This window comes from Zalophus californianus, chromosome 8 (genome assembly GCF_009762305.2).
Source record: "Zalophus californianus isolate mZalCal1 chromosome 8, mZalCal1.pri.v2, whole genome shotgun sequence".
Lineage (NCBI taxonomy): Eukaryota > Metazoa > Chordata > Mammalia > Carnivora > Otariidae > Zalophus > Zalophus californianus.
In genome coordinates this window covers 124,042,273-124,058,036 of record NC_045602.1, presented here as the reverse complement: position 1 = coordinate 124,058,036, position 15,764 = coordinate 124,042,273, and the positions used below count along the sequence as shown (strand labels likewise).

At 50.7% G+C, this 15,764-nt stretch overlaps 1 protein-coding gene across 8 annotated transcripts in view; it reads right to left on the bottom strand.

Annotated features, from left to right (window-relative positions):
- TOX2 (TOX high mobility group box family member 2) overlaps window positions 1–15,764 on the bottom strand; it is a 133,164-nt gene that overhangs the window by 79,965 nt on the left and 37,435 nt on the right. For 7 of the 8 annotated variants that reach the window (XM_027620428.2, XM_027620429.2, XM_027620430.2 and 4 more), the window contains exon 2: window positions 1,529–1,594. The exons of the other annotated variant lie outside the window; for it this stretch is intronic. In XM_027620428.2, the coding sequence (XP_027476229.1) occupies window positions 1,529–1,594 (66 nt within the window). The remainder of the gene's footprint in view (window positions 1–1,528; window positions 1,595–15,764) is intronic. 8 annotated transcript variants of the gene reach the window in all.

Sequence of the window (15,764 nt, the reverse complement as noted above, 5' to 3'; positions counted from 1 at the left end):
CCGACTCCACCTGCCACGGTTCTGAGAGCCAGGCTCAGCATGTTAACAAAATGCACTTTAAACACTGAAAGAGCTCAGATGAGATGCTCGGGAGGAAGCTCTGGTCTTGTGAGACACCACATGTCCAAGCTGATTAAGGACAGTTTAACGACTTCAGTGGTCTCTTCCAAAATGAGCATTTCCAGGACCTGGAGTCTTGCCCACCAGAGTGTCTTTCGGGCTGGCACGAGTCAGTGCCATAGAAAGGTAGCTTTGTAGCAGCATCATGATGCTCACATGGTCACAGGCCAGCAAAGGGGCGTGGGTGGCATGAGGGCCCCAGCACGAGCACCCCTGCAGCAGCAGGGGAGGGGGGTGCAGCACCCCGCAGCGGAGCCTACGCACTGCACTGAGAGTACAGGATCTGCCCTCACTGGCAGTGCGCCCTAAGGGGGCCACAGGCCCACGCCTTATTCATCTATGTCCACCACTGGATTTGTCACATAGAAGGGCACGTAAGTGTTTGCGAATTAATAGGGTTCTGATTCCCGAGCTGGAAAATGTGGGCCCAGCAACCCAATCTGGACTGCCACAACCATCATGACTGCACAGACAGGGGATGGAGGTCAGCTCCAGGGACAGGCTTGTCTTCCAGCTCCCCAAGTTCCTCTGCACCTTGAGCTACTGCCACCCTGTAGGCACCCCTGCCTTAAGGAACCGTCCTCCAGGTTGCCACAGTCTGCAGTGAGGACCCTCCCCAGCGTCCCAGCCTGCAGCGAGGACCCTCCCCAGCACCCCGGCCTGCAGCGAGGACCCTCCCCAGCACCCCGGCCTGCAGCGAGGACCCTCCCCAGCATCCCGGCCTGCAGTGAGGACCCTCCCCAGCATTCCAATCTGCAGTGAGGATGCTCCCAGCTGAAAGAAAACTTAACTTTCGGAGACCAGGCTCTCAGTGGAAATTCAGATTCTAGCTGGCATCAGGGACTCCCAGAGGGCTAGGGACCGGGATAGTCTTGCCCAGGGATGATCCAGTCTTCTTCTCAGGGAGGACCGCACAGGAAGCCTCTGCTCTCCTCCCTGTATGCCACATCCACAATCCTCTGCAGGGGTACTAGACAACTCTAGATGGGCAGGAGAACTGTGCATGCCTTTGCACGGGCATGTACGCCTCTGTGCCAGTGTAGATCCCATGGGTGCTATGTGATGGCAAGAGGCAGAGAGTACCAGGGAGCTTGTGACATCTCTACTCACTGCTGCTGAAAATTTGTCCTCTGCGCATGGGAAATGTGGGCAACACATTTGCAGTTTTACCAAGTTTTCAATGGTGCCCATTTTCAGCCAACTGTAGCCAAGTAGGTGCTTTACAGAAAACACTGTGGTCCCAGTTGGACTGTCACTTTCAAGGGACTATTTGATATTCTTGATCCTTGTGAGAGAGGATAGTAGTGGGCCCTGCCCACTGCTCTGCACCATCCCAGCACCACCTTGAAGCAGCTCAGCTCCAGCCAGCTCCAGGCTGGACCCCCCACAGGGAGGACGGAGCACCCACCTGGCTGGTCGATAGCAGCTCTGGGTTCCCGTCACTCATCCCCACGTAGGCACTGTCACCATCAAACTAGAACAGAGAAAGAGAGAGAAGCGGGTCTGAGTAAGGTGTTTTCAAGAAGGCCCCAGGAGATGCCCGAGGAGGTCAGGAGACTGAACGCACTGAGCGGAAAAGTCTGCGGGGCCCGGAGAAGCAAAGCTCGAGCCCAAGATGCCCAAATCCAACTTCAGCAGGATTCCCTCTAGGGTGAACAGAGCAGCCCCTGTCCTGTGGCCCCTGTGGGCTTGGATTAGCACCATTAATCACAGGGCAAGGAAAGGAAAACCTTCCTGCCCTTTATGCCTTGTCCATAGATGTGGCAGATGGTCCTTGTCAGATACCGGGCTCCCCAACCCTGGAAGTATGCAAAGATCTCTCCTGGCCAAAAGGCCATCAGATGATCAGCTAGAGCTAGAATTCCACATGATGGAGGGAGGCTGAGATCTTCAGAGCCCTGGGATCGGGACACCTGCCCCAGACATGCCCTCCAGGTCTTACCATCCTAAGAAGCTTGGCCCCCTCACATTTGCCCCTTGGGCCACCTCTGGCCACAGGCAGGGAGGGCTGTGGTAGAAACCATGCACAGACACACAATCCTGTGTTCTGATAAGCTGTCAGTCTGGATACAGGAAGATCTCCCTGCAGTAGGAAGCAGGTGTTATGGGAGAAGGGGTCGCTGGGCTTTGGGGTCGCTGGCTTTTTTCCATGATGTGTATTCTTGAGCTGGTGTCTGAATTTCTGAGGTTCCTCATCAGTTGAATGAGGATAATGACGGTGGTCCCATCTCCATGGGGTATTGTACCAAAACACGTAGAGCACTCAGCTCATTTCCAGTAAGTTTTCTTCCCTTGAGACAGGTGTTTTCGATCAGGTTCCCTAAATGCAGAGTGTGAGACCAGGATTTTCAAATGCGTGTGATTTTTAAACAGCGCTCTTTAGGAAAATCTGTAACGGAGGAAGGGAAGCAGGACAGGGCAGCGGGAGTAGCTCAGCGAAGATGTGATCTCAGCTGGGGACCCGCTGCAGCCTGGTCCCATGAGGAGCCATGGGGCATGAATTGCCCCATGGAGTTCAGTCAGTCACTGGCTGCAGGCTGCCCTTAGGGGACAAGGGGAGGCATAACCTTCTGAGCAGGGTGGCCCCCATCCGGCCAGGGACAGTTCCCCAGAGAACTGTGCCAACTGTGTGCCATCTGCAGCCAGTGGTCCTAGCAGATGGGAGCTGGCTGTAGAGGCTAGTAAAGGGATCTGGGTGAAGCCCCAGTGGCAGCCGGCCATTTTAATTGAAAATTTAATTTTTTTTATTAGGTTATCTTCACATGATTCAAAATTTCCAAAGCACAAAAAGCAACAGAGTGAAAATTCTCCTTCCCACCCCACCTCCCCGCCATCCATTGCTTCTCTCCAGAGGCAACTACTGAGTCTACTGGCTTCCTTTATATCCTTTCAGAGACGGTCCACATATATACATTTTATAGTTGTCTCTTTCACATAAATGACAACATACTATACACCCTGTTTTGCACCTCATTTTTCTCCTAGCAACACATCTCGGGAAGTATTTTATATCAGAACATAATTCTGTCTTCTGGTACCTGGTATTCCACGGTGTGGATGTAACAGATATATTTAACTAGTTGAGTTCATGGGCAATTGAGTTGTTTCTAGTCTTTTCCCTATTCCAGCACTGCTCTCGTGAACATTTTTGTACGTCCATCATTTCACCTGGGTGTGAGTTTATCTGTAGGATTAGTTTGTATAATCGCTGGGTCCAGACGGGCGTGCATTTGTAATTTTGATAGGCATCACCTAACATCCTCAGGGAGGTTGTAAAAATCCACTCTCCCATGATCATGCACAAGATGTCTGTTCATCCAGAACCTCTTCACACAGAGAGGCTCGGATGCCAGCCCACCCCCTCTGCGGGTCCACCCCCACCACCCTTCCCGATTCCCTTGCCTTGCTCTACCTTGTTCTTTGTTCCATAGGCCCTTTTACCTCCTAGCATTCTAAATCCTTTGCTTATTTTACCACGTTCACTGCTTAGAGTGGATTTCCCCTGTCAAAACGGAGGCTCCTGGAGGTCAGGGATCTCAGTCTCTCTGCCTCCCAAACACCTAGAATAGTGCCTGGCAGAAAGCAGATAATCAATAATTGCTTGTTGGCTAAGTGAATGAATGAATGAATGAATGAAGCAAGCATGACACCATTCACATTGTCTTTTACTAGGCCAGTCTTCCCATCAAGGCAGTAGGATTGATGGCTATACCCAAATACCTTGCCAGCACAGGGATGGGCAGAGGCCTTCAGTGACTGCTGTATTAACAAAAGAAAAGGTGGCACCATGCCTAGAGTCTGGGCACTGGCCCCCAAAGCAGGGGTCCATCCACCACACTGTGCCTGGAGCTCATCATGCTTCAAGGCCCTGCTCAGAAACCACCTCCTCCAAGAGGCTGCCATGTTCTCACCTTCTCTGGCTGCCCCTCTTACAACACAGATTATCTTCACATCTGTCTTCTGCCCCAGAGTGGGAGCAACATGGAGGCCAGAACTGTGTCCTGGTCATTTCCAACCGCCCCCCCCCAGCACCTGGAACAGTCTGGCATCAGAAATGAGACTAGGAATGGGACAGGGTGGGGAGCTTTCAACAAAAACTCCTGGGTATTATTTGATGTGTCACCGTGGCCATTTATTACTTGGATAAAAGTAAAACCTTTTTAAAAGCCACACATAATTTATATGTTTTATAAGAAAGAATGACTAGGAATGGAGGGGGACTTATGTTAGTCAGGTCTCTGAAACATTTTATAAGGCAATAGTAATCAAACAGTATGGCATAGGTTAAAAATATAGGAACATGTATCAAAGAAGCAGATGGAAAGATGTCCCCCAAACCCCTTGTTACAGCCCGTCGATCAACTGCTGGCTAGAACAGAACCACTGCAAAAGCAAGGACCCCTGTCTGCTCTCTCCAATGCACACAGCAGGCACTCAGCAAATATCTGGGGAATGAATGAATATACCTGGCACTGAGCAAAATGCTTGCCATAAAAGATCTCATTTCAGCCTCAAAGCAACCCAGCAAAGCAGCTATTATTTTCCCTGTTTAAAACCAAGGAAACAGATTGAAAGGATTAGCAGCTGCCCAAAATTGCACACTTACAGGCAGGCTGGGCTTCAGAGTGGGCTGCCTGCTTCTTTGGTTTGGTCTCTCCCACTAGGCCAGAAGCCCCTTAGGAGTGGGGATCAAGGCTTTGGTGCACCCCACTATAGAACCAACCCTTAGCCTGGGGCTAGCACATAATAGGTGTTTGGTAAGTATGCGTTAGCGGTTCAGGGAGGGAGGCATTATCTGCGGTGGGCAGCGGGGGGATGGCTCTGGGGATATGAGAAAAGAAAATTCTGAATTCTGATGTGTGTATGCTGGAGGACACGAGGGGGTCTGCCAGTGTGACCACATGAGGTCACCAGAGACTGCCTCTAGTGGGCTCATTCATTCACTCATTTATTCAACCAAGAAAAGCTGCCATGTAATGGAGTAAAGCTTGCTTCTTGCTTTCGAGGAGGACCTGAGAAGTTGGCAGAGGTTCCCAAGGCCAGGCCTGAGTCAACCTCTGATTGGTTACTCCCAGGGGTCTTACACGGTGTCCTGAGAGCACACTGGGTTTGGGACCTGGCTACTGAGCAGCCATGAACCCAAGGTGGTGGTGGTGGGGAGGAGGGGTCTGTTCTCTGTTCACCATAACAGAGCCCTTGCCAGGGGAAGGAGGGAGAGAGGGTGACCCTAAGGGTCCCAGGCTTCCCCTGGCTTGGCCCCCAGGGTCCTAAGGCCTGGAGCTTACCTCCTCAGCCCTTTTGGGGAGGTTGCTTTCTGGAGGAAAGAACTTGTAAGCCAAGGGGAGAAGTCACAAATCAAAGCAGGGCCCCCCCCTCCTCCTCCATGTGCACAGCGAAGATCACAAATGCCCACATCTGTACCCACCACACAGCGAATGCTGAGTGTGTATGTGGACACAAATGTATATGACAAATGCAATGTGCCCAAGCATGGTGACTACATACACACCACAAAGCAGTGGGGGACCATGACAGCACTTAGTCACACACACACACCACACCTATGGGTAACACAAGCCAATACAAAGGCGTCCACAGCACAAGCCTGAGTATGCACATGTCACAGACCCTTTATGGGACTGGTTCACAATGCCCACAGCATACGCACAGGGAAAGGAAGGGATGACCACTCCTCTGCAGCTACATAAACAGAACTCACCTAAATGAGCCCACAAACATGTATGGCAGGAGCACGTCCAGACCTACACAGGAGCTTAAATTCCATGCATATCTCACAATTTATCAGTCCCTCGGCCAAAAATATTTTTTCACACCACACAACCTTCTGTATGCTTTAAAATCGGGGGGGGCGGTAAAATGCAGGGGAAACAAGGGCCTAAGAATTTCTGTGAAATGCCAGGAGAACATCCTCTTACCACTGACTGGAATAGATTAATTTTCCCCATTTCATATTCTAATTATAATTCCTTTTCCCATCGTCATCTTCAGTACTCATTACAGCTGGAAGATTGTTCTGCAAAAGCCAGACCTTCATCTTCTCTTCCCAAGAGTTTTGTCATGGAAATGAGTGTTGGAATCTGAAAGAACCCACATTTTTGCAAATACCGAATGTGTGGGGATAACCCTTTCATGACGGCCACCAGGGACCCTGCTCACAGAGGCTTCTGAAGGGTCTGTCTCTCCCCCACGCCGTGTGGTCCCCTTGGCAAAAGGGGCTCCTGGACCCCTATTCCAACGGCCCTCCCAACCTAGATCCCATTTTTACCTTTAAGGAAACTTAGCAAATAGGTAGCCAAGGTGAAAGGTGAGAGCCCTGATCTTAGAATCAGACAATGCCAGCTCCATGGGCACCACTGTGAGAAGTGCCTTAGCTGCTCTATGCTTCGGTTTCCTCATTCCTACGACCCTCAGAATCACTGATTCATAATAGGTGTAAATTAAATATCTGGGGGATGGACAAATGAGGTAACTGGATGGATGAATGGATGGGAGGAGGGAGGGAGTGAAGGATGAGACAGATGGGTGAATGAATGGCTAGATGGACGGGTGACCGATGTAGAGATCAGTGCAGTCTAACAGAAATATAATGCAAGTCACAAATGCAAGCTACATATGTCATTTTAAATTTTCTAGTGGCCACAGTTAAAAAAGCAAATATACACAGGTGAAATTAATTTTAATGACATATTTTATTTAACCCATTATTTTTAGCACATTATGATTGCAACATGTAATCAACAGAAAAACTGTGAATGAGATGGTTTAATGTCTTTTTTCTTTTTGGTACTGTCTTTGAAATCTGGTGTGTATTTTACATTCTAGCACATCTCAGTTTAGGTTTAGCCATACTTCAAGTGTTCAAAAGTCACATGTGGCTGGTGGTTGACAGAGTGAATAAAGAAGGGAATAGTTGTAATGGGTAAAATGAGTGGATGAATGGTAGGTAGGTGTATGGATGGGATGGATGGATGGACGGATGGATGATACATCAGTGGGTGCGGAAGGTAAGTGGTTTGGAGGAATGAATGGGTTAGATGGGCCAGTAGGTAGATCAACAGATGACTCAGTGATTGGATAGCAGGTTTAGAAGGTGGGATGGCAGGGGGGTGCCTGGGTGGCTCAGTCAGTTAAGCGTCCAACACTTGGTTTTGGTTCAGGTCATGATCTCAGGGTCGTGAGATCAAGCCCCGCATCAGGCTCCACAGTCAGTGAGGAGACTGCTTGAGATTCTCTCTCTCCTTCTCCCTCTGCCCCTCCTCCCACTCGCACTTGCATGCGCACATGTTCTCTTTCTCAAATAAAAAAATAAATCTTAAAAAAAAAAAAGGTGGGATGGATGGATGGATGGATGGTTGGATGGATGGATGGATGGGATGGTTGGATGAGAATGAAGAGAGAGATGGATGAGAAGATGACTGGAATGGTGGGTGAGACAGACAGATGGGTGAGATGCCTGGGTTGATGCAGTGGGTTGCGTAGGTGAGTGGGATGGACAGGTGAGTGGATAACTATATCTGATATTTCCTTCTTGCTCTAGTCACACTTCCCCTGGACAATGTCACGGCTTCTTAGGGTTACAACATATCACTGACTCTCAAATGTTCATCTTCAACTAAGTTACATCCAGATTCCAATGTATAGTTTCTCCCTGGACATCTGGTCCATGCATATCGCAAATTTCACATACCCCACACTGAACTCATGACATGCGTGGACCTGCTCTTCCTCCAGGGGTCCGCCATCATGAGAGAAGATGTCACCTACACAGGACCCAGGCAGTACCTCCAGAATGACTCAACCCCATCGCTCCTACATCTCCCAAACACCCACAGAGGCTTTGTGCTCAGCTCCCGCTCCCCCCAATCCATCCTCTACCCTGACCGTCACTAGTGATTACTTCAGTGCTCAGATCAAAACCCTGCTGTGACACCACATCATTAGCCTTGGCATCCAGGACCCTCCATGACAACAGGCCCTGAGCCTCAGCTCCCACGGCATACATCAAGGTTGTAGGAACCTCCAGCGCCCCTGCCTTTACACACATGGTCCCATGATCAGCCTGGAGCATCTTCCTCCCCTTCTCTACCCACCGAAATCCAACTCTCCCCAGGTCTTTTGTTTATGGCTATGTGATGCACCATTGGCAGTCTTGCTTGCTTCTACAGACCTGCGTTCTTGGGCCCAAGTTTAAAGCTTCCATCCCAAATCGGCTCTGGATTCAATTCAACTTCTACATGTAGTGTGATGTCCTGGGCTACAGCATGGATTCATGAATTAGAGTACTGGTTCCACCAGTAACAGTTGTGAGTGACCTTGGATTTAACCTCTTATTGTTATTATGTGCTAAACTCTTATCCCCACATCAGCCTTGGCAACCCTCTCCATCAGGACCATGTTTCTTATGTCACTGAGGTTGTCAGCTATCCCTTCAAATCTCTCCCCTCCCCTACACTGTCGACAGTACACCCATCCTGCCCTCCTTCCCTTTTGTTTGAAAAGCTGAAACATCTCAGTCCTGAGATATTTCCCAAGGTCAACCCATTTATCTTGACCCCACCCCTCTCACATCTTCCCTTCATTCACTCTCACTCTCCATCTGGGGTCTAGGATCTAATTTAAATATGCAGAAGCAAAATGAAATCAGTCCATGCCCTTGGATATGACCTACTAAAGACCTACAACGTGCCCAGTAATGCACTCACAACCACTGGGAATTTAAAATAAATAAAATTTGTCACAAGGCACAGAAACATAAAAGCAAAGGTTACAGAGAAGGCAACTGTTGTTTACTGAACAATATCTCAAGTGTGTACTGTGTGCCCAACATCGTACTGACACAAGGCATAATGATTATGACACAGTCCCTGCCCTCAAGGAGCCCCCAGTTCTATGGAGAAGCTTCAGAGAATAAAATGTTCCTATTCTCCACATCTGAGAAAGACAAGCAGTTCTCTGGCCATAGTCCCAAGATGGAAACAAGTAACTACAAAACTTGTTCAAAGCCCGTCCCAATTGGTCAGTGACAGCTCCCCATTCACTCAAGCCTCTGAAAGTCAAGCGATCAATAACAGTCTAACTCCAATAGCCATATGTCCACCTCTGGGGCTCAGCCAGTCCTAGAACCTCCTGCTTCTGAAAGTCCCTCTACCCTAGGACTCCACGCCCCTCCCAAACCCTACAAAGCTCAGTTCATGCTTGATTTGGAGAGACCAGCTTTGCAAAGTATAGCAATGACTTTAGCATTTCAGATATCAAATAATGGCTTCTTCTTTGACAAATGTGACAATGGCAGGATAAGATTATTGCAGGGGCGTGGACACAAGGAGGAGGGCCTCTCAAGAGAGGCATCCTGAAAAGGTAACTTGGAAGCCCCATGATGGAGGACACACAGGAGGCTGGCCAGACAAAGGGCAGGGCATTCAAGGCTGCTGTGAGCTCAGGCCAGGGAGCACCTACCATATACCAGACCTCATCCCAGAGCTGTGCCTGGTCATCTCACTGGAACCCTCCCAGAAATGCCAAGGCTGCAGGACCAGCCCCATTGTAGAGATGAGCAAGGCAAGGTTCAGGGTGGCTGGAGAGCTTGCCTGAATCCACCCAGCCAGTTCTGAGCTTGGCCTTGACTCCTGGTACCAAAGCAACAGTTGTTCTGTTGAATCTGCTTCCCCTTGCTCCCCCCTCCCCTACTCGCCGCCCCGGCACAGAGACACAGATCAAAGACCAAGGATGCACAGCCCCCAGCGCAGCCAGTGTCTGACACTGAGAGATGCACCTCACAGAGATCTAAAGAGGAAACAATCAAAGCAGCATACACCGCGCCTGCCTATCCCCACGTCGGGCTGTGAGAACATGCCTGCACAGATAAAACACGGCTCAAAGGCTAGAGGCAGTGAATGTGGCAACTGCGCCCTGGGCCCTGCCGAGAGTGCGGTTTTATGTGGCGGTGTCACAGACAGCAGTACATCAGGAGCAGGGGGTGATGGGGGAGGGGCAGAGAGGCGCTGCGCAGATGGACGGGGGCCAGGGACCGAGCCTCAGGCGCAAGCGCACTTAGAGAAGGATGATAGTTACAAACACCGGCTCTGAGGCCAGGCTCCCTAGGTCCACATCTCAGCCTTGCTTCTCAGGCTGTGTGACACTTTAACTAAGTTACTATTTCTCAGTTTCCTCATCTGGAAAATGGGTTTGACTACCATTTAGACTGAATAAGTTAATAAACAGAAGGTAACTTAGAACATCACCTGGTATGCAGCAAGCACTCAATAATTGTTAGCTATTACTTATATTATTATTGAATCCTTACAACAACCCCGAGAGGTTGCTCGGTCACTATAACTACCCCTCTTCCGTAGGTGAAGAAACTGAGTGGGCCTTCATGCAAACCTCTGAGGTCTTACACACGGGAAAGACCCCGATGCCTCTACCTGCCATATATAATTTGAAATAAAATTTGTAAATTAAAATCTTCATAAGAGTCCAAGTGAGAGCAGATTTTTCCCATGATGATGACCTTCATGCTTTGTTCCTAAATATCAAATACCAACTTCTCTCCAAAAAGAGCTTTTCTCTTTATTGGTGCACCTGCTTTATCATGCATAATGCACATTCTTATTCTGCCCGCTGAGAAACCTAACGCTATGACTGGCCCAGAGAGGTTAGGGGATCTGCCCAAGGCCACACAGCCACGATGTGGCAGAGCTGAGTCTGCAGTCCAGGCTGCTGGTCCCCTAAAGGCCTATACTGGCTTCCTACCCCCCACCATTTCCAAGTTTTGCAAACCAGAGCAGGTGACCTCACAACTCTGCTCCTGGGGCCTCATCGACCAGTACGGGGGAGCAATGCCTGCCCGTGGGGCTGGGAGCAGGCCTTGTGAACAAGCCCAGTGTTATGGCTACTGTAGGATCCTCCGTCCCACTGCTGACAAGAGTTGGTGTGGACGGTGCTGCCTGTTTTAGTCATAAAATACATTGAGAGGGAGTGTAAAAAGACAGAGATCACCACAGCTCCCGCAGTGGAGTGCTACCAGGCACCTGCCTCCTCTGGGAGACAGGCGTCATGATCCCCATTTTACAGATGGGGAGGCAGAACCTTCTCAACTGGCTCCAGCCATTCTCCTTCTAGACCCGTGCTGTCCGGCAGGGTGGCCATCGGCCACATTTGGCCCCTGAGCACCTGCAACAGAGCTAATCCAAATTAAGATGTGTGTTAAGTGTAAAATACACATCAGGTCTCAAAGACTCAGAACAACAAAAGGATGTAAAATGCCTTATCAATAGATTTATACTGATTACATGCCAGAGTGATAACATTTTGGATATATGAAGTTAACTAAAATATATTATTAAAATTAATTTCACCTGTTTCTTTTTAAATTTTTTTAATGTGGCTGCTAGAGAACTTAAAATTACATATGTGGCTTGCATTCTATTTCTATTGGACAGCACTGGTTGAGATGCGGTCCCAGGCGAATAGAAGAATTCTCTGTGAGAGATATGGGGAAACCGAGGCCCACAGAGGGGGACAGTGACTTGTTTGAGGCAAGAGGTTGAATCAGAGGCACAGCACTCATTGGACAAATGTTACTTGAGTTCTAGGTATTGGGATGCAGTGGAGAACAAAATGTGGAGCCACTTCCCAGCCCAGGGGGAACACGGAGATGATGCAGGATTCCCTGTTGACCAGGCCCCCACACAGCTGGACCCGGCACCAACCCTCCTCTCCCCACAGTGAGCTCGGATCACACAGCTCAGGTGAGCTCCCACTCCAACCCAGAGCAGAACCACCTCAAAGACCCCTGGTGAGTCCCACACAGGCCATTAGCCAGCTGCAGCTGCCAAGAGAGGCTGATAGGCAGGGCAGCCCAGTGGGCAGAGCATGGCTGCCTGGCAGGTCGGTGGCAGCTTATGTACCATCCACACTACCGCAGATTTATGGCAAAAATTATCCTCTCTCTCAGCTCCATTTAAAGCCATTTGGAGCTCGCTCCCATCCCCGATTATAAATCTAATTGCACATTCCAAACAGACAAGCGCTCATTAAGCTTTAATTATGCACATGTTGTTTTCAACAAACATTTTCATTTGGCCGCTGTGAGGGGGAATGTTTCCAAGGGGACTGCAGACGCTGCCTGCGGCTGGAGGGAGCAGGCTGGGAAGTGGGTCAGGGTGTGGTCCAATGAGGCTGTCCAGGAGCAGAGCAGGGACCCCAGCAGATCCGGCGCAGACTTTGATGGCCTTCCACCGGGCTTCCATGGCAGGCGACGCCAGCATGTGTGTTCTCAGCTGGTCCCACCTGCACCCCTAGTGTACCCACAGTCTCATCTCAGCTGGCGCCAATGGGCCTCTCCGGGGTGGGAAGAGGGAGGGTAGGGACCTACATTCCCAGCTCCGAGCCATAAGCCCTACTCCTCCAGGAGCCGGTGTCTTCAAAGCCTCCAGCTTGTCCCTGCTGCCACCCCCGACACTGCAGTGGAACAGTCTTTCTCCAGGACAATCTTCCCTTCCCTCATCTGTTCACTCATTGATTCCACAACTATTTCCTGAGCAGAGACCTGATCTGGCAGAGAGGGGCCAGAGTGGGTCAGGAAAGACAAGGCACCTGTCTGGCTCTGCCCAGGACCCTCTCCTTCGAGTCCCATCCTTGCCACTGGGGAAGAGTCTTGGAAAGCACTTGAGAACCTGCCCCCAGCCAACCCAACTCTCTTGGTGGCCTCCTGTCCCTCACTTAGGCTCCCCTCCTGCTCTGCCTTTCCAAAAGGTCTCACACACACACATCCAGGCCTGGGCAGCTCTGCACCACCCCCTTGCGCACCCCCTTTCCCTTCCCTTTCTTTGCAGTTAACTCCCACTCCCTCCATGCTGCCCCCTCCAGGAAGCCCCTGCTGAGACTGGCTGTCCCTCCGCTTGGGGGCACCATGAAAGCATTTATTGGACCATAACGTCATACCCGCCTGCCGCATGTCTGACTCCTGAGACCAGCCTGTCCCGCTCTTTCCCCAAAGCACTATCTCCTCTGGGAGGGAAAATGAGAGGCGCCTGTTCACCGCGTAGCCTTCAACAATACCTTCCTCACTCTGGGCCTCATTTTCCTCTTTTGTGCATGAAGAGGTTGAATGGGTGAGGCTCTCTGGGTCCTTTAGCGGTTTGGTCAGTTGTTTGTTTTTTTAAGATTATTTATTTATTTTGAGAGAGACAGTGAGCGGGGGGAGGGGTAGACAGAGAGAGAGAGAGAGAGAGAGAGAGAAACTCAAGCAGACTCTGCGCTGAGTGCAGAGCCCGACACAGGGCTCGATCCTACGACCCATGAGATCACGACCTGACCCAAAACCAAGAGTTGGACACTTAACTGACCGAGCCACCCAGGCACCCCCATTTGGTCAGTTTTAAGTTTTGCTGATTGTCCCAGAATTAGCCCTCCCTCTTCCCACCAGAAGAGGGTCCTGAAATCACCAACCCCCCTTCAAACCCCCACAACCCTACAGAGCAGGGGGAGTTTGCCAAGGCAGGTCTATGGTGTGCATCCAGAGATGGGGGGATGGTGATGGTGCAGAACCCCCAAGGCTGCTCCTCAACGAGCTTCTGGAAATGCAAGCAAGTGAAATAAATGTGTTTTAAAAATGGATGTCAAGATCCATTCAGCATTTGGTGGCTTCCTGTGGTTTTAGGGCAGGGTCCTGGGAACAGGTTCTGAGAGTGAAGGTGGGAAGTTCACTTCAGGGGGCTGCACTACAGGAAAGGCGGGAGGCAGGAGGGGCAGAGGGACAAGCTGAGCTGTGATACAGTCACATCAGAGGTGGCAGCTCTGGAGCCATGTCCCAGACTAAGGCAAGGAGCCACTGCATTCCCAGGTGGGCCAGCCACGTGACCCAGACCCCCGGGGGGGGGGGGCGGTGATAACCTGGGAAAGGCCCTCTCCTTCCACCAAAGGCAATACCCAGAGAGGCTCAGTGCCAGCCAACAGCAGCCAACACTCTGAACAGCTGGCAGGATGAGTGTCTCAGTTGAGGAGGGATCTGGGTGACACAATAGCATCCACTACCGCTGCGATCATTTTTTCATTTTAACTAATTGGTGCAACATGTACACCGTGCTTGCATAAAAGCCAGGCACTCCTTTTGATTTGTAAATGTTTGCTCCTATAATCTTCTCAACAACCCCGAGGTAAGTGACTACTACTCAGGCCCCCATTGTACAGATGAGGAAACTGAGGTGAAGTGGCTTGCCCAAGGCCACACAGATGGTAGGAGGTAGAGTGAGGACTCAAACCCAGAAGTCCACCGGCAGGGGCGCTGCTCCAACTGGGCTACCCTGCGTCTGCGGTCTGGCCCTACCACCCTGCAGAGACGTGATCTGGCAGAGAGGGGCCACAGCGGGTCAGGAAAGACAGTTGTCCAATCCCAGCCGCCCGCCCCCCCCAGAGGCCGGGCTGCGGTCAGCGGTCTAGAGCCTCAGGTTGCTGGGACTGCCAAGTATTCGTGCTTAACAATTCTCTATCCTCCGCCGTTGGGAACACGTCCCAAAACTGATCCTTGCCAAAGACAATTAACCGAAGGCCACACGAGCAAGCGTCGGGGGGGACTGTGGCATGAGGTGGGGGGCGGGGTGAGCCAGTGCCTGAGACAATGAGCAGCAGATGATTTGGGAGATATTTTCTCCCAGCGCAACAAAACAAGCCCTCAATCATGCCACAAAGGGCTTGCATTGTTGGGAGGGAAATATGTCAACGACAGCGTTCCATCGTGGGACAGTTAAAAAAAAAAAAAAAAAGGAAGAAAAGAAAAAAAATCTTTTGAAACAGTAATTTGACCTAGAAAGGTTTTCTAGGTCACCTGAACTTGGCATTTAGGCATCTAACCCCAAAACCTAACACAAAGTACCAAGTTCACTTCCTTCTGTCAGTGCCAGATAACACAGGAAATAATATTTGTAAACACTGCTGCTATATTTTTAAATGTTGTCTTAAAACCAGCCTTTGGACTTGGGAGCTCAGCGCAGCTCTGGAAGCCCGCAGACCTGGACTTGCTCACGCCCAGTGTGGCCCGGTGGCCAAGGCAAGGTCCTCGCCTGTGGGATCCTGGGACTCCTCCCCTGGAAAACGGGAATGGAACCCCCGGGGGGGGGTGTTGGGCATGCCACCTCCCTGTGTGAGGTGGATTCCCACCCTCCACACCTCTGTTCTTGATAATCGAACCACTATGCCCCGAGTCTGGGCTCTCCCTGAGGACTCTGCAGCACAGGGGCCAGGAGTGCAATGGAGGAACCTTGGTCCTAACAGAACTTTTCTCCCCAGAACACAGAGAGAGAACAGCTTGCACTCTGAGGCTCAGCACAGGCCAGTGAGTTCTACCTCATCCTTGCTTTAAAGCCACCCAGGGTAAGAGAAATCAGGGGCTCAGAGATCTTCTCATTACCCCATGGAGGACACTGAGGCCCAGGCTGGGAGATGACCCACAATTATTGGCAACAGCACAGTGAGGGTTACAACCACCACATTGCTGGGCCTCCAAAAGAAGCCAGAGTTAGCCCACTTGCCATCAAAGCCGGAGGTCACAGGGAGCATCCCGTCTTCCCCAATCTCTAACCCAAGTACCTATGATGTACACAGCCACGTGCTGGGGACTGGAC